This window comes from Phoxinus phoxinus (assembly GCF_949152265.1).
Source record: "Phoxinus phoxinus genome assembly, chromosome: 2".
NCBI lineage: Eukaryota > Metazoa > Chordata > Actinopteri > Cypriniformes > Leuciscidae > Phoxinus > Phoxinus phoxinus.
The window spans coordinates 46,672,234-46,697,068 of NC_136877.1; the positions used below are offsets into that span (position 1 = coordinate 46,672,234).

At 38.9% G+C, this 24,835-nt stretch overlaps 3 protein-coding genes and 1 long non-coding RNA gene across 4 annotated transcripts; all 4 read left to right on the forward strand.

Moving 5' to 3' along the window:
* Positions 1 to 119: 119 nt before the first annotated feature.
* LOC306994564 lies at positions 120 to 2,248 on the forward strand. Its single transcript, XR_013796701.1, has 4 exons — positions 120 to 303; positions 395 to 445; positions 638 to 829; positions 922 to 2,248. It is a non-coding gene; the product is annotated as an uncharacterized lncRNA (long non-coding RNA).
* A 362-nt stretch (positions 2,249 to 2,610) lies between these two features.
* Positions 2,611 to 7,015, forward strand: LOC306984305 (cytidine deaminase). The gene is made up of 5 exons (XM_079585530.1): positions 2,611 to 2,752; positions 3,034 to 3,144; positions 3,276 to 3,387; positions 3,478 to 3,535; positions 3,632 to 7,015. Exons 1-5 carry the CDS (start codon positions 2,746 to 2,748, stop codon positions 3,743 to 3,745), a joined length of 402 nt encoding a protein of 133 aa, XP_079441656.1. The 5' UTR covers positions 2,611 to 2,745; the 3' UTR covers positions 3,746 to 7,015.
* Positions 7,016 to 7,224: 209 nt separating this feature from the next.
* On the forward strand, positions 7,225 to 14,306 carry LOC306984289 (amino acid transporter heavy chain SLC3A2-like). Its single transcript, XM_079585509.1, has 9 exons — positions 7,225 to 7,542; positions 8,497 to 8,749; positions 8,839 to 9,026; positions 9,835 to 10,008; positions 11,465 to 11,553; positions 12,826 to 12,956; positions 13,174 to 13,471; positions 13,558 to 13,620; positions 13,719 to 14,306. The coding sequence occupies exons 2-9, from the start codon at positions 8,559 to 8,561 to the stop codon at positions 14,064 to 14,066; spliced, it is 1,482 nt and encodes a 493-aa protein (XP_079441635.1). The 5' UTR covers positions 7,225 to 7,542; positions 8,497 to 8,558; the 3' UTR covers positions 14,067 to 14,306.
* Positions 14,307 to 16,788: 2,482 nt separating this feature from the next.
* LOC306984295 (amino acid transporter heavy chain SLC3A2-like) lies at positions 16,789 to 24,678 on the forward strand. The gene is made up of 9 exons (XM_079585521.1): positions 16,789 to 16,920; positions 17,559 to 17,740; positions 17,834 to 18,021; positions 19,306 to 19,479; positions 19,890 to 19,978; positions 20,153 to 20,283; positions 21,912 to 22,209; positions 23,238 to 23,300; positions 23,425 to 24,678. Exons 2-9 carry the CDS (start codon positions 17,589 to 17,591, stop codon positions 23,770 to 23,772), a joined length of 1,443 nt encoding a protein of 480 aa, XP_079441647.1. The 5' UTR covers positions 16,789 to 16,920; positions 17,559 to 17,588; the 3' UTR covers positions 23,773 to 24,678.
* Positions 24,679 to 24,835: the final 157 nt, after the last annotated feature.

Sequence of the window (24,835 nt, forward strand, 5' to 3'; positions counted from 1 at the left end):
CACACACAAATAGGTGGTTTTTATGTTTCAGTTTGGGTTGGCTAAAACAGTTTCTCAACATTTCACCAGAGGAAGTGTTTCAAAAATACTTTGCAAGTCTGGAGACCACAGAACTGTGAAAACACACTGGTCGACTCCGAGCATTTCTGAGTTCAGTCCTATTCACGTCTTCACGATGAAGCTAACTCTGGGGGTCCTCCTCGTATTTGACAGCCTGAGGCAAATTAACAAGAGATAGTTCACATTTTGATGGACTGTTAAAGATGGAGACTACCGAGAGAGCTGCCAGAAAATCTTTCATTGGTAAGAATATCAAGAACGCTGTTTTTTTTCCAAATAACTAATAAGCTACAATAAAGTCACAGTATTCTTTTTTCTTGTTTTTTTCCCCCAGTGATTATTAACATGATTGCGTGGATGATTTTAATAACAGCTACTGGATTAGGTAAAGAGCAGTTTTCATTTACAACATAATAAATATTGATAAGACGATTAGTTTAACCTCCTCAACAATCCATTGTAAAATCACAATGTGAAATGCAATAAATGCTTGATTGTAATGAAGAATTGTATTGCACCACTGTACAGTAAGTCTGATATTACACTGTCATTTGGCTGTTTGGATCAATGTTTCTAGGAACAATCCATTTTCACGAGTGCCCTGTTCAACCAAAGCTCCCCATCTATATGACTGTGATCGGGGCGACTGGTGTGTTTTCACTGTTGCTCATGTACCTGAGGAACACTTTGAACGACTGTCCGCTGGCTCGCTTCTGCGCTGTCTTCAGCTTGATGCTCTGTGTATTCATGGTGTGCTGGTTTATTGCTGGTGAGGATAGAGATTGTTATTGACAGTCCAGTAAATATTTTATATATAAATAACAGTGCAACTAAATGATGGTCGCATGTTGTTTTTTTCAGGTACCTACTGGATTTACTCCATATATCCTCCCAATAATGACTCCAGCAGGACTGGAAACCACTGTCATAGAACCCTGTATCTGTTTGCATTTTGGTTCAACAACATATGCTTTCTCTGTGTGTCCATACTGTTTGCCTTTTGTTTGTACACCATTTTGTACAACTGTACTGTTGTTGTCTGCACTGATGATAGAACTGCATGTTGAAATTGGCCTTTATAATTCTCTGAAAATGTGCTTTATTATTAATATATCTTAATAATTTGTAACACGAGATTTTCTTATAGTGGTTGTTTCATCAATAAAGATCTGGGTGTTTTTATTTAATAATTAAACATTGCTTGAGAGTTGCAGATTAAAGGAATATTTCTCCCAAAAATGAAAATTCAGTCATCATTTACTCACTCTCATGTTGTCCCAAACCTGCAAGACTTTTGTTCATCTTCAGAAGACAAATAAAGATATTCTTAATGAATTCTTAGAGATTTCTGTCCCTCCATTGATAGCTACGCAACTGACACTTCAAAAAGTTCATAAAGAGATTGTAAAACTAATCCATATGAGTTGAGCGGTTTAGTACAAATTTTCTGAAGAGACACGATTGCTTCATATGATAAATCTATGAAGATATTTAATTTAGGCTTTTATTCACATATTTATCAGCGAACATAAACAAGCTCAACCGAACCTGCTTGACGCGCGAGAACAAACCTCTTGCTGAAGCTCAAACGTGATGCGTAACACGAGAGTGAACCTCATTGCTTCTCACACGTCAAGCCAACATGCTTGAGCTTACGTTTACCACAACTGATGTGTGAGTTGATGAATGTTTATGTGTGAATAAAAGCCTTTAATTCAATCTGTTCATCATATAAAACGATCGTTTTGGAACGACATGAGGGTGAGTAATTAAAGCTACACTGTAATTTTTCATTTTTAAGTTGATTCTTAGCAAAAAACACTTTGTTCTTTCAAAATGACATTTATAATACATACGGGTGAGCTGCTCGAATGGCGGAAGCCATGTTGCGCCTCCATCTTGAAAATACATTAGCCAAAGAGGGACATATCTGGAAATTCAAGCTTCGCCTTTCGCGTTTTTACACTGCCGGCAGATAATCATAATACGTCATATACAATTTCACCGCTAGATGGGAGTAATTCCTACACAGTGTAGCTTTAAAGACATAATTTTCATTTTTGGGTGAACTATCCCTTTAAGCAATCAAGCATCTTCTCTCTTTTTTTGACATTTTACCTTCTTTATATAATTTTTACATTAATGTTTAAACTATAACTTAAAATGTAACTATCAAAATACATCAATTAAAAAAACAAATAAAAGTCATCAATTATATTTATTTAACCCCCCAATAATATGATTGAAGGTTACACTTTATTTCGATGGTCCACTTTAGACATTCTACTAGTAACTTTCCAACTACATGACAACTAATACTCTAGACTGTTAGGATATTAGATGTTAGTAGAATAGACATGTAGTTGCAAAGTTACTTAGTCAGTAGAATATCTGTTGGGGGAGCATCAAAATAAATACAGCTAGAACTTATAAAGTGGACCATCGAAATAAAGTGTTACCTGATTGAATAATTCATGGGAGGATTGTTAGCAAGGAGGTCTTTGATAGGTTGTTAGGGTTGTTTACCCCTCCCACAAAACCTGCATCAACATCAGTTGTCCTGTCACAGCACCCGTTATCATTATTCCTGGGAGCTGAAGTCAACAAACTGCTTTATTTAATTAATAAAAAACACGCTGTCAAAAGCATTATACTATCTAGTCCAGCGCAACGAGACGGTTAGTTATGGCTGGTAGGTAAACATTTAATGCAATAGTACATGTAAAATAGCCACATTTAACGCAGCTTTGCATTTAATGCACGTTACCGAGTTGACATGGCATGTGTAAGTAACCCGAGTAACCTGTTTTGCAATATGCATCCCTCATACTTAATGCATATAACTCATAGTTTGTGCTAAGGTGCATTATATTTATGTAAATAAAACAGCGGTGTCATTGCCGCGGTGTTTTGATGCGCTTTTGTTTTGTCCCGTTTTGTTGTTCCCCCTTGGTTGTTTTGTTATGGGTCAAGTTGCGGAACTAGTGGCTAAATGTTTACAAGCACAGGAAATGGCTTACTGTCCGTACAGTGGGTTTCCAGTCGGCGCTGCCATTTTGACGACAGGGGGCGCCATTATCACAGGTAACGATGCACTTGTTTGTGTTTGTTTTGAAGCAACACGATTCAACCACATTTTATCTGCCATATATTCAGCTCTTTTCTTTATCATCTTATGCTGTTCAAGTGATCTTGACCTCCTTCATTTGTTTTAGGCTGTAATGTTGAGAATGCCTCCTATGGCCTGACTGTGTGTGCGGAGAGAACTGCGATACAGAGAGCGGTCGCTGAAGGATACCGAAGATTTACAGCCATAGCTGTCACATGGTAGGCCTATGTCATATATTCAAAATACTGAAATATTGCCATTTGAATCACTGAGAATTTATATTTTCCTTCTTTCCATCTGACCAACAGTGATATCAAAGATAGTTTTGTAGGACCGTGTGGTGCATGTCGACAGGTATTAATGGAGGTATGGCTCATATTTGATCAGCCATTACTTTTCAACATCACTGCCCTTCTCTTTTACATTTTCTTTGTACTTCTCTCCAACGCTGTGTTGTGTTAGTTTGGCACTGAATGGGACGTTTACCTCACTAAGCCAGACGGGACCTATAAGAAGACCAGTCTCAGAGAGCTCTTGCCTTTGGCATTCACCCCGGCTCACCTGCAAAAGAACTGAGCGCACTGTCCTAAAATTGATTTATGTGGACTTTTTAGATTTGTAAAATATTTCTTCTTTGATCTGAATTTAGGAACTGTGAATAATTAAAATGTGAATGTGAATTCACTGTCTATTCTTGAACAGTTTGTTCATTAGCTAACCCTGGTCTGTGCTACTACCATCCCAGGCAGTCCCCACTAGAGAGCACTGCACTCCCTGGAATTACACAAGCCATTCAAATGTAGTACATACATAATAATGGTCAATGATATTTAAATAAATTTCATTGAATACAATTTTTTTTGAAAATGTTGTTTTTTGAAACAACATTATTTCTGTCATGACAGTGTTTGTCATGGTGATGTACGTACATGGCGTATTTGTTTGGTTTTAGTGGAATATATCTGTTACGCTGCTTCTGCAGAGCAAGTACGGGACTTGCCAATACACACATACAACCACGACACGCTGCTGTTGTGAGCAAGCAAGACATGCTGCTCAATATTGAGTACATGAATCACCCGTAGCAGATCTACACAGGTGGAGCTGGGGAAGGTGGAGGGTTTCTGAAAGAGCGCCGCTACTGCAAAAGCTGACCAAGTATTTGAAGGTTGAGCTGCGAGCTCATTGGCTACTGATACAGCGGGAACCAATCAGCTGTGATCTATATATAATGATGTGATTGCAAGTAGATTGAGTTAAAGGGGAACTATGCAGTTTTTTTTACCTTATCTGAACAGCTTCGGAGTCATTGGAATGGTTATGACTTTTTTTCGGGTTGAATGGTGGTCGTCTCGGACCCCCCTATCGCCAGTGAGCGGAAAAAACACCCTTGCAACTTTGGGCCGGCGGGCCATTATTGCGCTCCCTCGCGCTGTTCAAACCCGAATGAAGATGACGTTGTAAAAAAGTTCCCGTCTGCTTTGATGTCGTTGATCTACTAGCTCTGGTATCTGAGAGTCGACAATGAGTTTTTCGACAGTGTTGTCAAATATCTATCCCGAAGCTGTAGGGGGAGCTCTATAGAGAAACCTGCGAGCAAAAAGCCAGAATACAGCGAAGAAATTCCCGAAACTGCATAGACCTGCTTTAAGGACCTATCAGCTTGCGCCATCTAGAGTTTCAAGATAGAACTTTGTATTGTAGACATGTATTTTTTAGAAGATTGTCTAAACCTTTTATCCATTGTTTATTTAGAGAATGTATGTTTTGCGTACAGACAGAATTAATGGTTTAACAACATTTTATACTTTTTGACACAAAAATATAAAAGTATAAAATTATGCAATTATGGTCGCCTTAGATGGATGTCTGTTGGTTGACCTAATTCGCATGCTATGCTCAAAAGGTTTGGGTTTTTTATTATTTATTTTAATCAGCAAGGACACATTAAATTTAAAAGTGACAGTAAAATAATTTATAATGTTATAAAGAATTTCTGTTTCAAATAAATAGACTTTTTAGACTTTCTATTCATCAAAGAATCCTGTAAAAAATAATGTATCATGCTTTCCATAAAAATATTAATCAACTCAACTGATTTAAACTGTAAAAACAATTATATTTTCTGGAGATGCTCCGACAAACTGGACATAAATCGGAACCGAACGGTTTTTACTTTTGCGTTTATTTATTTTTTCTTTCGTGATGCTCAAATTGTGCGTGATGCTCAAAATATTGGAAGAACAAATATACATATTGAATTGGTGGTGGGGGTTTATATGAATGTACGGTATCTCTGAAGGAAACTGACTGTCTTCAGAAAAGTTTTGATGGCATTTTATTTTCCTCTACCTCCCAATACCTGTTTATAAGCACAGTGCTGCTTTGTGTAGCCTACAGCCAATTACTGTCCAATAAGCGCCACCTACTGTCAGAGAGTGAATTTGCAATTTCATTCACTCCTTCTGCTGTTTTTGTTTTGTGCGGACAGGGCCATCACTAGCGAGGAGAAAGGTGGGGACTATTCTAGGGGCCCCCGTCGCTGCTCATTTGCATAAAGTTACATTTTTGTCACCTGACTCGCGTTGCTTAACATTCTGTCGACTTCTAACGGAAGTCGCCAGTCCTCCATTGAAAATGAATGGGATCATGTCGCTTCGTGGCCCCGCAATTTCAACCGAGATGACTGGAGTAATGATCCTGAAAATTAATCTTTGCATCACAGGAATAAATGCGAATGTAATATATATTAAAATAGAAAAATGTTAGTTTAAATTGTAATGATATTTCACAATATTACTGTTTTTACTGTATTTTTGATCACATGCATGCCATTTTGTTGAGCATAAGAGACTTCTTTCAAAAAACATAAAAAATATAACTGACCTCAAACTTCTGAACAGTGTAATTATGAACTTTGCAAGCATAAAACAAGCAATAATCTATAGGAATTTATGGACAATTTCAAGCTGATTAGATTAGAAGACTACAGGATGCTTTAAAGCAGTTTTTAAAAAGACAGTCTCCCAGTACCGGGAGAATTATTGGTAATCCCTGTGACCCCGCTGCCCCGGGACTGTTTGAAATTCTCCTCACTGTGAGGCAGAAGGGGCCAACATACTGTTCTGTCACATGGGAAAAACACTCACACATTGTTCTCTTGGTAGGCTGAGAGGGAATGTGAACATTGGCAGGAGAGAGAATGTTTTCGAGTATTTATTTGCCGAACAACCACAAAAATGTTAATAAATAAAAACCGAGGACTAATGTGGGAAGCACAGTATAGAGTTGGAAGTGCAATGTTCATTGTGATGAGATTGCGGTTGAAAGGAATCGTGACAACTACAGTCATGAGATAAAGAAACTGACTGCACATTGCACAATGTTGGTCGAGCCGACAACAAGTTTGGAAAGTATGCCATGTGGCATTATAAATCACCCACTTTTGTTGTTCCCTCCTTCCATTGGAAAGTTGCATGTATTCTTTCAACCAACCTCTGGAAAAGAAAAGAAAAGAAAAAACAAACAAAAAATGATACCTCTGTTTTTTAGCCTATACACATGAAACAACCCATCAACGCATTTGGTGACTGCTTGTGTCTTTTTAACATTTACAGAACAAAAGTTTTGTAACCTTTATAGCAATAAAATAAAATATAAAATTTTACTCATGCAATCAGGATGAGCAATCTTGTTTCTAATGTGTGTGTTTTAGGGAAAAACTTACTTTGATAGATCTGTCTCTTATCTTGATCAAATTATTCAGCCTTTGTGTGCAGGATGTTTGTTACAGAAAGCTCAATGTTTTATGACATGATTGTGCAATAAATTCAGTTTAAGCATTGCACTTTATTGCTATTGCTGTTCAGGGTAGTCTAAAGACTGCCTGAATGTTATGAGTAAGCACTTTTTTATTAGCCTACTATGAATTTTTCTTTTTTGCGTTTTTACTCAACTATTTTCTCTTTCATCAGAGAGAGTTGTATTGGTTCTCATGGGGATGTTTTTTCAGGATGAATTCCAGTCCACTCACGTGAACTCAGGCTCAATGATGCGCTCGGTCAGGAGGGGAATATTTAAGGTGGACGCCCTTTATATCTATGATTGTATTACACTCGTGATTGTAGTGTAACTTCTCGAGCAGTATGCAAATTCAGTAAAGTACATTAAAAAAGCGTGTAGTTTTGATGTAATCGCAGAAGACTATTATAGTCTTATCTGTTTCCAAGTTACGTTGGAGTTCCTCCTTAGATCGCGAATGGGCGGGCGCGAGTGGAGTCGGCATATATAAACCGGACTGACCATCAGATCTGGTCTCTGTGGAGTTTAACGGCGCGAGTCCTGCTTGAAACGGAATTTTCTTCTTTTTGCAGGTAGGCCTATGTCTCGTTCATTCATTCATTCATTAGGATTATTCTGTGTTTGCATTATTTAATAGCCTACTTTTATAAAAACATAATAATGCAAAAACATAAAGTAGCCTATATGGTAGGCTATTCTGCACACAAATTTGAAACGCGTTTCAAATCTTTCTTTTTTTGTGGTTGATTTTAATAAGACATAAATGTGTTTGTTTGTTTTGAGTTAGTCTTTTAGATGTACAGTATTATTAGCTAATCATAATTTTCCGTTAACCTATCCGTCACTTATAAATTACACAGAGAAAATTGCATTTAGAAAACTAATATTAAACAATAAAAAAAATGTACATGTTAGTATTAACATATGACCTCCCCTTCAGCCACTAAAATTAAAATCTTTTAGCCATGTGATGTGCTTGACACTTTTGGCAACAAGGAAGTGAAGGAGAAATTAGCACAGGTTAGGAGGTCACATGCTGTCAAGGCTCCGTTGTGAGTTCATTTTAGACTAGGAAATAACATAAATTCCATTAAAAAATATATAATTGTTCATCCAAATGTGTTTTCTTAAGTTATTGATATTTTTTAATGCACATTTTGTAAAAGCAATAACTCAAAGACCAAAGAAATCTGTGTGTTATGCATAAATGACAGTCATTAGGGCAGGGCCTATATTTTCTGTGTAGCTGCCTGGCACTATTGTTCATAACTGACAGGCAGTACAAAAGCCTTTTTGCCTGTGTCTTAGGTTGATGTTAGTAAGTTTTATAGAAGACGGAGAAAAAGCTGTAGGCCTACATATCCAGAAAGTATTGATGATATTGAAAAATAATTTACCCTAATAAGTCTATTATAAATGATGAAACCCTAAACAAGGTCAAAGGGTCAGATTTTGAAAACTAATTTTGGATATTGATTTTAGTCTTAAATATATGTAAAATAATAATGTCATTTATTTTTTTCTAGCTGTGATTTCATAAGTAGTTCCGCAGAGGGTTCAACAGACAGCTCTGAACTCACCGTCAAACATGAATAAAGAAGACGACATGAAGGACGTGGAACTGAACGAGATGGATCAGGAAAAACTGCCGATGACCGGAGAATCTCCGACAGGCACGGAAAAAAATGGCTCCGTAAAGGTCAAAGTGCCTGAGGACACAGAAGTCAAATTTACAGGCCTCTCCAAAGAGGAGTTAATGAAAGTCGCCGGTACAACTGGGTACGATATACATCTATCTATCTATCTATCTATCTATCTATCTATCTATCTATCTATCTATCTGATACACATTTGCATGTTTTCTGCAGGTGGGTTCGGACTCGCTGGGCTTTGCTGGTTCTGTTCTGGCTCGGCTGGGTCGGCATGTTAGCTGGAGCAATAGTGATCATAGTACAGGCTCCACGCTGTAAACCCATTCCTGAGATGAACTGGTGGAACGAAGGTCTTCTGTACAAGATATCTGACGTGAGCGCTTTCTCTGACAATGGACTGAAAGGTGAGAATGTCTCCATTTGATGCCCGAGTCATTTGCAAATTGCTTACTGTTTGTGTTAATCATTGAAAAAATGGGAACACGTCTCGCCATCATCTCTCAACTTCATACGCTCTTGATAAATAATACTTTAATAATGATGTATAATAATAATGATCAATAATTTTTTAATAAACAAATCAGACAACAATATTTTAGCTTTTTGCTAGGAGGAAACACTAAAGCCCGGTTTCACAGACAGGGTTTAGATTAATCCAGGATTAGGCCTTAGTTAAATAAGGGCATTTAAGTAGCTTTTATAAACATGCCTTAGAAAAAGAAAAAAAAACATTACTGATGTGCATCTTGAGACATTTTTTAAGATTTGTCAGTGCAAGTCGCTTTCAGTTAAAACAGCTCAAACATGCACGTTAGTTTGGGACTAGATTTAAGCCTCGTCTGTAAAACTGGGGAAGAAAAAATTATGCTGACTGTCTTGTGACTCCCTCATGTGAGGAGGCATGTGCTGTCAAAAACAACTTTGGCTGAGTTTGTAATTGTGATATTACGCAAGTATACACACACACACACACACGCACACACACACCGTAGACTAAATTAAGATAATCAAGTACAGTGACCTTAAACCCTGATATCTTCAGCTGTGCACAGTACTGTGGTTAATCAATCAAAGCAGATTAATAATTAAAAGACCGTTCTGAAGTCTGTGGCTGGAGTTAAAGGAAGCAGCTTATCTGATGATGATGATGACGATCTCTCATGCACTTCCTCTTCTTCTTTTTAACCCTTCTAACTGTCATTCTGTCTGCAGGAGTGGAGGAGAAGCTGGACTATCTGAGCCAGATGAAGGTGAAGGGGCTTGTTCTGGGGCCGATACACACCGTGCAAGCAGACAATTTAAACACACTGGAACTGACTACCGTTAACCCTGATTTTGGCTCTGAAAGCGACCTGACTTCTCTTTTGGAACGAGCACATAGAAAAGGTGACCTCACTTGTTTATTACTATGATGGTTTTCGTCACATATTGATCTTTTTCGAAATCACAAAATAAGTCTCTGGAATAGACCTTATCATTAAAGGATTAGTTCACTTTTAAAAAAACTTTTGCTGATAATTTACTCACCCCCATGTCATCCAAGACGTCCATGTCTTTCTTTCTTCAGTCGAAAAGAAATTAAGGTTTTTGATGAAAACATTTCTCCATATAATGGACGTCAATGGGCCAAAGGTCCAAATGACAGTTTCAGTGCAGCTTCAAAAGGCTTTAAACGATACCAGACGATGAATAAGGGTCTTATCTAGCAAAACGTTCGGTCATTTCAAAAATAAATAAAAAAGTTTAAGTTTTATAAGCACAAATGCTCGCCTTGCTCTGTTCTGGGATGCGCGTTCGTGACGTCACGTAATACGTAATTACGTTGAAAAGGTCACGCTTGACGTACCGAGTCAGTGTTTACAATAGACAGTATATAAGGTGTTTATAAATGTGCGGAAGGAGGACCATATACACATATTCAAATGTCTTTGTGTCAGTTTATCGTTTAAAATGTCCATTGCGTGTGCGTATCCTGGGTGTTGTAATATTAAAAAGCCTAAAAGAAAATTTTCATCAGGACAGACATTTTTTACTTTTCATAGAAGCGTGACCTTTTCAACGTAATTGCGTATTACGTGACATCGCGAACGCGCATCACAGAACAGAGCAAGGCGAGCGTTTGTGCTTATAAAACTTAAACTTTTTTATTTATTTTTGAAATGACTGAACGTTTCGCTAGATAAGACCCTTATTCATCGTCTGGTGTCGTTTAAAGCCTTTTGAAGCGGCACTGACACTGTCATTTGGACCTTGAACCGTTTGGGGCCCATTGACGTCCATTATATGGAGAAATGTTTTCATCAAAAACCTTAATTTCTTTTCGACTGAAGAAAGAAAGACATGGACATCTTGGATGACATCGGGGTGAGTAAATTATCAGCAAAAGTTTTTTTTACAGTGAACTAATCCTTTAAGATCCTGCTGCTCTGTTTACAGCTGTCTGAAACAATTGTCAGTTTAACCTCTGACCTCGTACCCTGACTACGTGGCATAACAGTTTTTTTAAGGTTAGCATCATTATTTTAACTAGTTTTTTATATTGGAAATATATAGAAATATACCTCACAAACAATCTGTATGTTCCCCTGGCAGTTCACAGACAGATATTGTACCATTTTAGTGTCAACTAGGAGGACTGGCTCGACACTGACAGTAAATCAAACACCGTTGTGTGGATTTAGCAGGAACATCACTGCGGTTTCCAGAAAATAAAGGCATCATACAATGCAAACATTAGGCTTTTGGTTTTGTCAGGAAGGATAAACTCAGGAAAGGTCATTTAACAGCTTTCTGGTTTGTTAACTCTCCCCCTCCTCTCCTTGTTTTCCTCTCTTCCTCTCAGGAATCTCCATAGCGTTGGATCTAACACCCAATTATGAGGGACTTTCGGCCTGGTTCAACAATCCTGCTACTGTTGCTGAGCGACTCAAAGTAAGTGCTGATAAGAAGAGGGTCGATTTTTGATGAGAGAAAAGGCAACAAGATGTATAAAGATACTAAGCAGGTATAAGCAGTGATATCAGCAGTACAATACCGTTGAAAAGTCTGGGGTCACTTTTTATCAGTGTCTGTAAAGATCATATTCAAGTTATTGCTGTTCTTTTGAACTCTATTCCTCAAAGAATCCTGAAAAAGAGTGCGTCACGGTTTCCACAACAATAATTAAGCAACACAACCGTTTTTAACATCGAGGATAATAAGAAATCATATCAGCATATTAGGCCCTGTTTACACCAAGCGTTTTCATCAATTGGATGACAAGTAGACGACACTAAATACAGTTCTGAACGGGGTCTAAAACGCTTTGAGCTTGTCCACTTTCCACCACTTCAATCTAGAGGTAGTCGAAAACACATTCACCCGGATTGCTTTTGTAGTGTAAACACTCATGGGATCGAATGTGTTCAAACAGCCACAAAAGACCGTCTTCTCTCCGTCTACTGACATAACGTGTAACATTATCGGAAGGGCTGGCCAGATGGGATTTAACTTTGTCGGCTGGAGACCCAAGTTTGGTTTGAAGATGAAAAACGCACCAAGCACAATGTTCTCTCACCATTCCTGATTTCTAACACACACTCACAGTGTTCGGCTGATCTTGCGGATGCAGAGCAGAAACTAAAGCTGATGCTCTCCGTGTGTTTTTCCGTCGTCTCCGATCGTGTTCACATGTAAATTGCATGAGCTTATTTTGTCCATTGGATTGAAAGATCTGTAAAAGCCCACACATTTACCCGCCCATAGACCCTCCCCTCGAAGAAATCAGAACAGGAGTGGTTGAAAGTGGACAAAAGAGACGGATTAAAACACCAGGTGTAAACGGGAATGTGTCTCCCTCGTCTACTTGTGATCCAATCAACCAAAATGCATCTTTAATACCAAGTGTAAACAGGACCCTTAGTATTGTTTCTGAAGGATCACATGACACTGAATGGGCTGCTGAAATTTCAACTTTGCAATTACATGAAGAAAATCTATAAAAACAGAAAGCTGTTTTGTAAAAATTGTAATATTATTATACAATATTACTGTTTTTACGGTATTTTTGCTCAAATAAATGCAGCCTTGGTGTGCAGAAGAAATTCCTGACCCCAAACTTTTGAACGGCAGTGTAAATGGAAACTAAAAAAGTGTAATTCAGTCCTCTATTAATCAATGCCATATAAACAGATTTCTTTGATCCATTCTATGGTTTCGTTGTAGGACGCGTGCGTGTACTGGCTCAGTAAGGGGGTGGATGGCGTCATCTTGTCTCATCTGAACGACATCGCAAACACAGAAGCCTGGCCGTCCATTCAAGGCATATTCAACCAAACTGACGAGACCAAAAAAACGTATGTGCTTGTGGCTAGTGAAGAACTAAACGGGGCCAGATTTCTGTTGGGAAAATATAACTAGTTAAACAAAGACACCTGGTGGACAGAATGGGGCACTGCTGCTCACAGCTAGTGAATACAGATGAGAGAAAATACACTTCCAGAATTTCCAGAGTAAATAAATGTCAAAATACAGTTTCCCATAAACCTCTCCATCTCTCCTGATCACTCCCAGAGCTCTGATGGGATCAGTCACCGGTCTCTTTGTGGATGAAGTCTCTCTCCTGCTGAACCGCTCCGGTGTCGACCTGCTCCTGACCGAACTGGCTGATCCGGCTGAGTCCGGCGGGAGACAGGCACAGGCGATACAGAAGCTGTACTCGGGTCACCTGCAGACGAGTCTGGGCTGGAGTCTGAGAGGACGGTCTCTGGGATCTCCAGCTGCGCCAGCGAGGCTCTTTCACACACTGCTGTTCACACTGCCCGGCACTCCTGTGTTCAGCGCTGGAGACGAGATCGGACTCAAGGCAGGGGTGAGTGGAGCATGCAATGAAAATCAAGCCAGATGTATATTAACTTTTACTTTATTCATGAAGTTGACATAATTAAACCCATACAGGAGAAGATTCAAGCAATGTGGAACTTGGAAAGTAAAGCAGAAGATGCCAATGTAACGGCAAAGGTACATTTACATTATCGCACTTTCACATTTCTGTTCATATCACTGTAGTAAATGCATATTTTAAAAACACATACGCTCTGTTTCTTCCTCTGACTCAGGCTGTACAGGAAGAGCGCACCGCAGTGCGTGACTTCTTTAAAGCGCTCAGTGATCTGAGAGGAAAGGAGCGATCGCTTCTCCACGGAGAATATGTCAGTCTGTACAGTTCAGCCACTTCATTAGCATTTCTCCGCCTTTGGGATCAGAGCGAACGCTTCCTGGTCGCCTTAAACTGGGGAAATGACTCAGTCACCATGAAGCTCACTAATAGTGACCTGCCGGCCGAGGCTCGGGTCCGTGCGACCACAGATGCTGCGAATCTAGCCGTGGATCGCAGGGTGTCAGTAGAGAAGCTTGAGCTTGGGCCCAAACAGGCTGTCCTGTTATCTTATCCTTACCCTGGTTAGACACACACACACACACACACAGTCCTTAATGTCTCAGATCAGAGTCAACACTGTGCACATGTTTGGAAAGACTGTCTATTGAGTAGAAAAGTTTATATTGAAGTTATAGGAATGATTTTAGGGGCACTAACTTTGAAGCAATGAAATGCCAATTGTCACAGTTGTTGTAGAATAGAGGATGATCTCCATACAGAGACATGTAGATCTAAAACCCCTGCTATAATAAAAAACTACAAATGGCTACTGTTTTTGTGTGAAACTGTCCACTTTACTGCACTGGTGTGGTTAATGCTTACAGTAGATCAAAAGAAAGTTGTTCCGTCTTGAATTTATTTACTTATTTGTTGTTGCAGACCATAATTCCTAATTTTAATCATAAAGAACAGAAGAAATGGACAGAAGAAATATCTTGAAGTGTTGACCAGATATTTAAATTATATTAATTATAAAAACAAGACTTTACTCTGTAGATACAATATACAAAGTTCAAAGTTAACAGAAAAATCTTCCATGCATACAAATATTTAAACACAAGTACACTACAATTTTTTTTATTTTTTTTAAGTACGTTTATTCCGCAAGGATGCATAAAATTGATCAAAAGTGACAATGGAGACTTTTAAAAAAGAGATTTTAAATTTTAATAATATATTGAATTTTATTGAATGTTTGATTTAATAAATGCAGCCATGGTGAGCAGAAGAGACTTCTTTCAGAAATCTTACTGACCCTACCCAGATACTATAGCATACATAACCAGGCCTCATCCGGTCCAACTATGGCACATGGCTCAGTTCTGGAAGTGGCAAAGTTCACATGGGCAGTATCTGGCCCACATACATCAAGCTGGTTTTAGTGTGAGTTATGGTTTGCTGTGTGTGGCCCACCATGTGATCTTTGCCATTGCCAGAACTGAGCCATGTACCATAGTTGACCCAGATGTGGGCCACAACTGGGCCAGATATCATTTGCTATCTGGGTAAACTTTTGAATGGTGTACATTAAAAATGCTAAATAACGAAACGTTTAATCTCCAATTAGTCACCCAGGCCATAAATACAAGCTTGTAAATGGCAGTATTGGTCAGTTGGTCACTAGAGGGCACTTTCTGAACGGCGAACGTGATTTTACCAAGTGCAACATCTTTCTTGATCCTGGAACAACATTTCAATCTCCAGATTCAAATCAGAATCACATCTGATCTGAGGGACAAGTTTAGGCTTAAAACCCGGGTTGGGTGCTTCTACATCAGTGTTATTCACCTGTCATTTCCCTCTGGTTTTAGGGTTAGGTTTAGGGATAAGGTTAGGAATATATTTTCAGGCAGGAATGTTGTTCCAGGATCAACAAAATATGTTGATCCAGGAACGTGCCTGACTTGGAAAAAAATCAAGGTGACCTTAAAATGAACACGCAGCACAAGCCCACAATTACACTTTGCCCATTTAACAGACAACTAAAAAGTGTTTAAATGTTTAACCTGATGCGAGAAATAAGCAACTTGCTAACAATGCACAGAAATACATGGCTTAAAATTAAAAGATCTGTTATACTGTCATATTATATAAATACAAATGCCTATATTTGACCAATAATTAGTAACACTTTTTTGTGTCCACACATTACATGTAGTTAGTAATAACTATAAATAATAATTACATGCAACTAACCCTAAATCAAACCCCAGTCCTAACCCTACAAGTAAGTACATGTAATAAATTGTATAATTACACTATAATACGGACACCTTTAAATAAAACGTAACCCAATCTTTTACTCTACATTATAGGCTACAATAAGTGGGATATATGCTGTCCTGTAAAAACAATATCTTCTTCTTCTTTTTACAATACTTACCAGATACAGATACTGGATAATAGTAAAACATTTATCTGTACGGAAAACACTATATCATATTATAGGCCTAGTATATTATATCATCTAGACACACATTTTTTTTTCAGCCAATATCCATTTATGTTCCAGGTAAAGAAGTAAGATCAACTTTACCATCAATTTTATGTTCATGCATATACTATTTACATCTCCAAAAAAAAAAAAAAAATCTTACAGTTCTTTACAGAAAACGAGTGACCTACATCGGAATGAAGCACAACTCTGTGTCTTTTCAAACAACACACCGACTCCTCAAAGCCTACAACAGAAACAATAAACACGCTTGAGGGGAAAAAAATACAGCAGTTCCATCTGGTGTGTGTGTGTGTGTGTGTGTGTGTGTGTGTGTGTGTGTGTGTGTTTGAAAGAGGTTCTGGAGATCAGGATCAGACAGGCTTAGGAAGGTCCACCCAGACCCATGCAGAGCATCTGTGAACTTCAGGACCCCGTGCAGAGCTGAGAAAACAAACCGCACTCCTCAGACTCTTCCTCTTCCCCTCAGCGGCTATTGTTCATCTTAAACTGAGGGAAGGAGACAGGGAAGATGTGTCTTTGAGAACGTTTACATCTTCCTGCAATAGAAGAAAAAAAAAAAAAAAAAAATCAGCTGCGTCGATCTGGTTCTGTCTTGGTGGTAAGTGCATTAAAAGCAAGTGTTTGTGGGAATAGGTTTGCTTAGGTATGCTTAACTGCCCGATCAAAATGCTGTTTATGCATAAAAAGGTAACACGTGACATTTAAACACGTATTTTATTAATAGCTTATATTTTCTGTGGTTTGTTTGGTTCTGTACCGTCACTCCTCCAGTTGCTGTGTGTACTCGTTGGCTTTTAGGGGCGGGAGCAGATGAAGTCTTCATAAAAGTGAACTGACCACCAAACACCACTGTGTTCAGTCCGACAACACTGAGGACGACTCGCCTGAACTCTACACAGATATTTAACCGAGCAATCTTAAGGTATTTTTCTTTTTATATTATTTATGTATCTATCTATCATTCATTATGGTTTTATTCTATGTTGTCAAACTATAATAGGCTACTATTGAAGCTATTATGACAGCCAGGAGTTATTAACTCTACTTGGTTTACAGTCACCATGTTGCTTTGTATTGTTAAAAATAATGATTTTTATGGTCTGTTCATTATTAAACTTTTATTGCTGCCTATAATTAATAAACTTCACTTAAAAGCAGTTCACATACAGGTGAAAATCAGGTGAAAGAGGTGAACATTTTTTAATAGCGTGCAAAAGTTAATTTATTTCAGTAATTCAACTTGTGAAACATATTATATAGACTCATTACATGCAAAGTGAGATATTTCAAGCCTTTATTTGTTATCATTTTCATAATTATGGCTCATGAAAAAAATTATAACAAATAAAGGCTTGAAATATCTCACTTTGCATGTAAATGAGTCTACATAATATAGGCCTATTAGTTACACCTTTTAAGTTGAATTACTGAAATAAACGGTAAACTTTTGCACGACATTCAAATTTTTCGAGTTTCACCTGTACATGGTAACTATTTGTTGCCTGAAATATAATGAATTTGTAGTAACTAATAGTTTTTGCTTTGTATGTTTTTATTCAGTATTTTGACAAACTTACACAGAGAAAAGAAATGAAGGACGTAGAACTGAAGGAGGTGGATCAGGCAAAACAGCTGATGACCCGAGAAAACAACGGCTGCGTGAAGGTCACGGTGCCAGAGAACACTGGAGCGAAGTACGGCCTCTCCAAAGACGAGCTAATTCAAATTGCTGGTACAACTGGGTACGCTATCTATCTATTGTCCGTTCTATCTATCTATCTATCTATCTATCTATCTATCTATCTATCTGATACACATTTGCATGTTTTCTCCAGGTGGGTTCGGACTCGCTGGGCTTTGCTGGTTCTGTTCTGGCTCGGCTGGGTCGGCATGTTAGCTGGAGCAATAGTGATCATAGTACAGGCTCCACGCTGTAAACCCATTCCTGAGATGAACTGGTGGAACGAAGGTCTTCTGTACAAGATATCTGACGTGAGCGCTTTCTCTGACAATGGACTGAAAGGTGAGATACTGTAAATGGATATATCTTCATTTTTTGTCTGTGTATTATTTGAATAACAATTATAAAGCCTTAGAAAAATCACAGCATGGAACATGTTTAAAGGTTTTAAATTCTATTCGCCATGTTTGTTTATTTTTTTAGCTTGTGTTTAGATCCTTTTTTTGTTTGTTTATTGGATCCTTGTTTTGCAGAATATTACAAAATTGCAAACTGCACATTAGGGCTGTCAAAATGGCTGAAAAACTAAATTCGAATTGTATACTTAAATATGACTAATATTCAAATTATATTCAAATTTTAAAAAAGCATTTGGCTTTTTTCCTGAGGCCACAAGAGGGCGCAATGAGCTAAATATTAATTAAATATAATTTTGTAAATTGCATTTAAAACAATGATAAACAAAATAGCATAATGTACCCGTTCATGCATAGTTTATGAGAACTGAGCGTCTCCATTTCTGAGATGCTTTGAATGAACAATCCAGCAGCGCCAACGGATTCAACTGGATGGGCTAAGAAAAACATAAAAACGCAACAACGACTCGTAACGCACATCATCGTCGCACATCTTGCATCAACTCACCCAAAAATTCGGTAGCACCGTTTTTGCATTCGAACGTGGATTTTTATTTGAAATAAGACGAATATTCAAAAAACAGCCCTTATGCACATATATGCAGTAGCCAAAACAAATATATTTGGATTCTTGTATATATAAATTGACATAAAAAAGTTAAATATAATATAACTATAAGCATTACAAATGTCAACTTTAGGTTTAAAGTCCGCGTGAACCGGAAGTTGCAACCGACTTTATCTCAGTGTTGTGATGTATTTCCGAGAAAAATGGAATACTAAATGAGGAAAAATAGTGGGCTTGGCTTTTTTTTTTCAACTAGCACCTGATTGGATCTAGAAAAGTAGGTGTTTTATTCAGCCGGTCTACTGTCAGTTGGAGGGGCGTGGTTACGGATGTTAAGCAGACACCAAAACCGTCAAACCTACGTCATCAGGAAAGGTCCTCCAATGCAGAGGGGAGGGGCATTTTCAGATTTTGATTAAAGATAACGAAGCCAAACATTTTTTTTTGTATGGATTGATTTGCATGGATGAATTGTTCACCACAAAACGATCAATTTAGGCAAACAAAGTAAATATGGTCAATTTTGATATCATGTGGACTTTAAATTCATGGCGGTCATAATGTAAAAAGAGGCCGTGTTCAGGCTGTCATCAGTGCAACACTCCTCATCTCTCCTTTTCTTCGTGCGCTCATTCTCTGCAGGAGTGGAGGAGAAGCTGGACTATCTGAGCCAGATGAAGGTGAAGGGGCTTGTTCTGGGTCCGATACACACCGTGCAAGCAGACCAGCCGGATACACTGAATCTAACTTCAGTTAAATCTGAAGTAGGCACTGAGAATGAACTGGAATCTCTGCTGGAGCAAGCGCATAAAAAAGGTGACCTTTGACCCTGAATGTCCTTTTAGGTTTGCTAAAAGCTGTACATGAATCATCCTCGATGACAACATCCACTCCTTAAAATAGACATCTAAACATTGAAGCCAATTTTACGATTGGTCTTTTGATTCTTCTGTGCTGACAAGTTACAAGTTTTACCCTTGACATCTGTAGTGAGTCACTGGTTTATTTTTATTTTGAAAAAAAAAAAAAAACATTTTGTTAGCAGTGTATAAAAAGACTGTTCTGAGGCTGACTGAGCCAAGTGTTGCAATTTTGACTCTTTTCAGCAAATGAGGTATTTTGTAAATGCAAATGCAAATTAAATGAACACTACAAAACAAACCTGTGTAAACTTTATAGATGATCGTCTTATTTTCCCACTCCTTTTCCCTCGTTCTCTTTTGCAGGTATCTCCATAGTGCTGAATTTAACACCCAACTATGAAAAACCCTCAGGCTGGTTCAAGAATGCTACCGCTGTTGCTGAGAAAATCAGAGTAAGTGCTGATAAGACTTGTGAAGGAAGTCCTATTCATGTGGACGGAGAATACGGGTAGATGAAAAGATGAGAAACTCGTATGAGAAAGATCTTAGATATTAGAATTACAACATACAAAAGTATATGATCGCAACTTATTTTTAACTATTTAATTTGTTTTTGAATTTTTTAGGAAGCATGTGCATACTGGTTGACTAAAGGATTTGATGGCATTTTCCTGTCTGACCTGAAAGACATCGCAATATCACACTACTGGCCATCTATACAAGTCATTTTCAACCAAACCGACAATACTAAAAAAGTGTACGTCTCTGTAGTTGTGTTCTTAGACCTTATATAAACTCTTAAAGGTGCAGTAAGCAATTTCTGAGAAACACGTGATATTTGAAATCGACACCCAAACTATCGCTGCGTTCAAGTCCGTATTTACGAGTTGGGAAGTCGCGTTTCAGCTGCGTTCAATTCACTTTTGTCAGAGCAAGATGGCGGTGTACCTTCTCTTAATTAACTACACAAAAATAAAGCAAGGTTTTTAAAGTCTAGGTCTAAAAGATTTTATGCTTTTTATTTATTTTTGAAGCCACTGTAAACTTTCTCGTTTCACTGTATATGGTTAAATTACAATGCTTTCATATTTTGTGCACGCAATTAGCTTATTTTGTTGTATACCCAAAAGTGCAGCTATTGTGGTATTCTGCCACGTTTCTCACTAACACGTCTCCAACTCGTAAACTCGGGTATGAACGCCAGTATGAACGAATCAGCTGTGACAACAGCATATCTTGGTTCTGTCAAAAAGCATTACAAATAATGTTACGTATTAAACAGAAACAAACCAATCTTGGCATCCTCCCCCATCATGAGTGGACACGCCCCCTACTGCTTATTGTCTCTCTCTCCTCCCCCATCATGAGTGGACACGCCCCCTACTGCTTATTGTCTCTCTCTCCTCCCCCATCATGAGTGGACACGCCCCCTACTGCTTATTGTCTCTCTCTCCTCCCCCATCATGAGTGGACACGCCCCCTACTGCTGATTTGCTCACTCTCTCTCCTCCCCCATCATGAGTGGACACGCCCCCTACTGCTTATTGGCTCTCTCTCCTCCCCCATCATGACTGGACACCCCCCCTACTGCTTATTGGCTCTCTCTGCTCCCCCATCATGACTGGACACACCCCCTACTGCTTATTGGCTCTCTCTTCTCCCCCATCATGACTGGACACACCCCCTACTGCTTATTGGCTCTCTCTGCTCCCCCATCATGAGTGGACACGCCCCCTACTGCTTATTGGCTCTCTCTGCTCCCCCATCATGAGTGGACACCCCCCTACTGCTTATTGGCTCTCTCTGCTCCCCCATCATGAGTGGACACACCCCCTACTGCTTATTGGCTCACTCTCTCCTCCCCCATCATGAGTGGACACACCCCCTACTGCTTATTGGCTCTCTCTGCTCCCCCATCATGACTGGACACACCCCCTACTGCTTATTGGCTCTCTCTTCTCCCCCATCATGACTGGACACACCCCCTACTGCTTATTGGCTCTCTCTTCTCCCCCATCATGACTGGACACGCCCCCTACTGCTTATTGGCTCTCTCTTCTCCCCCATCATGACTGGACACACCCCCTACTGCTTATTGGCTCTCTCTTCTCTCCCATCATGACTGGACACAGAGTTTTAACAGATTAACAGAGTTTCTCAGAAATAGCTTACTGCACCTATCGTCTTTTCTGTTGATGTATTTAATGAAATAGAGACACCTGCTGGCCAGATGGGCTAATGAGCACTGCAACTTGCTCCTCAAATAGTTTTTTTTTTCTATTTGTTCTCTTTCGTTTACAAGCACCAATTCTTTTTCTAGCCTTCACAATTTTTTTGACAGTTTCCCCTTACCCAAACCTCTCCATCTCTCCTGATCACTCCCAGAGCTCTGATGGGATCAGTCACCGGTCTCTCTGTGGACGAAGTCTCTCTCCTGCTGAACCGCTCCGGTGTCGACCTGCTCCTGACCGAACTGGCTGATCCGGCTGAGTCCGGCGGGAGGCAGGCACAGGCGATACAGAAGCTGTACTCGGGTCACCTGCAGACGAGTCTGGGCTGGAGTCTGAGAGGACGGTCTCTGGGATCTCCAGCTGCGCCAGCGAGGCTCTTTCACACACTGCTGTTCACACTGCCCGGCACTCCCGTGTTCAGCGCTGGAGACGAGATCGGACTCAAGGCAGGGGTGAGTGGAGCATGCAAGGGAGATGATTGAAAACAGCATAGATGGATAAATTAAGTAAATAAATTAAGATAAATTGGAAATTGGATCAGTGTTTGGGCACAAATATCAGAATTGGCTCTCTTTCGATTATTGAGTTGGAATTTATCCATCTATCATCCATCTAGCATTAATCCATCCATCTACATCTATATTTAGGGCCTACCGGTATACAAAAAAAATTAAATTAAACGCATGCACGAATTGTTCACAATTGACCCTTCGCAGGGAGCTTGATTGACAGGTGATCTGACCAATCATACTTCGCCATCCGCCATTTTGTCTGACAAAGCAGTCAGGAGAGTTAGTAGATTAACATGGGAGGCTCGTGAACCGATCATCTCTTCCTTCTAGTTCATTTATAGCATCAAATAAACATGAATGAACATCAGAAGGAATGTTGTTTTAACCGCGGAAAGGCGTCAGTACACTCCGCTTTCAAGTTCGGAAGAGATGATCGGTTCACAAGCAGCTTTAACTGAGGCTCTACAGCGATCTGTCAGACACATTAAAGAGCCACAAAGCGGTATTTATTGTTTAAATTTCTTTAAAACAAAAGGACCAAATATGAAAGCTGAGACTTTGATTCATATCAAAAGTAACCTGGTCTGTCCTCTCTGCTCCGCGATGTGTTTTTCATTGCGTGAGAACATGGTGTGTGTGTGTGTGTGTGTGTGTGTGAGAGAGCGGCGTAGCTTGTCGGATATAGCAACAGTAACTAAAGGGGGCGGGTCTTTGCGAACTGTCAATTACATCAATAACATGCATTTGGGAAATAGCTAGGGTGCATTTTCATTTCATGCCAACTTTAAACTGTTTTTTAAAAATTCACTTTATGTTTCATAAAAATACTGACTAACGTTCTCAGCGAGGCTGTGAAAGTCTTTAATTTCTCTGCTATTCTCAGGCCTTAGTCTTAGCATAGAAAGCTATGTTTATATTTAGCCAAGTTATTGTCATAATGCTGATGACTTAAGATTCCTCCTTTACAGGAAAAACTTCAAACAATGTGGGACTTGGAAAACCCAGTAGAAGCGACGAATGCAACAGCAAAGGTACAGTCTCATTATTATTTACATGGCTATTCATAACAAGTAGATGTGATCTCATCACTGTACTAATTACAAATTAAAACCAGCACACTGTGCGTCTTGCTCTTTCCGTCTTCCACTCACTCAGACTCGGCAGGAGGAGCGTATCGCAGTGCGTGACTTCTTCAAAGCGCTCAGTGATCTGAGAGGAAAGGAGCGATCGCTTCTCCACGGAGAATATGTCAGTCTGTACAGTTCAGCCACTTCATTAGCATTTCTCCGCCTTTGGGATCAGAGCGAACGCTTCATTACCGCCGTGAACTGGGGAAATGACTCAGTCACCATGAAGCTCACTAATAGTGACCTGCCGGCCGAGGCTCAGGTTCGCCTCTCCACAGATGCTGAGAATCTAGCCGTGGATCACAAGGTGTCAGTCGAGAAGCTTGAGCTTGGGCCCAGACAGGCTGTCCTGTTGTCTTATCCTTATCCTGGTTAGACACACACACACACACACACACACACACACACACACACACACACACACACACACACACACACACAGTCTCAGAACTGTTTTATTTTCACTGAGGCCAGTTTTAGTCCCTTTCTGCTTTTTCAAGTTTTAGTCGTCAAAGTAGAAATGCTTTTAAATGAGTGATTTAGGAAGACTTTTGCTTATGAAACCAATTTCTGCCACTGGGGTCAAAAATCATGCTTTGGTAGCCGAACAGTCATAATTACAAATTAAAAAGTCAAAATGATTACATACTAAGTCATAATTAAGAGATAAACCCCCGGTTTAAGTCTAGTCTCAGACTAAAATGCATGTTTGAGGTGTTTTAACTGAAAGCAACTTGCACTGTCATATCTTAAAATATTGTTTTGTCTCAAGATTCACACCAGTAATGTTTTTTTCTAAGACACGTTTATAAAAGCTACTTTAAATATCCAAATTAAACTAAGCCTAATCCTGTCTTAATCTAAGCCCTGTTTATGAAACCAGGCCCAAAAAAACTATTTATGACTTAAAAATCATGACATACTAAGACATAATTCTGACTTTTTATGTCATAATTATCTCATAGAACATGTTTAATTATGACACATTAGAAATGATGACATACTAAGTAAATTATGAGATTAAAACGTTGAAATTGATGACTTTTGGCTATAATCTCGACTGTTTAATATCATGGTTATGACTTTTTGAGTCATAATTTCGATTTAGTAGGTCATCATTTTTTACTTTTCATCTCGTAATTTTGACTTTATATCTCATAAATTTATGATTTACCAAAGCATAGTTGTTTTTCTTATGTGGCGGAAATGGGCTTCCACACTTTTGAGTGTCAATCAGTGTGTGTATTAAATTTTACGTCTCTTCTCTACTAATAAAAAGTTGAATAAAAAGGCTTGTCGTGTACTTTCAGTGTAAAGCTTAATTACAAATCTGATATATTTACTGCTGTATGTCTGTCTTTTTGTACATATTTGTGTGTGTTATAATGCAGAAATGTGTCTTTTTTGTGTGTCTACGGCTTTGAATTTTTTTCCGTGTG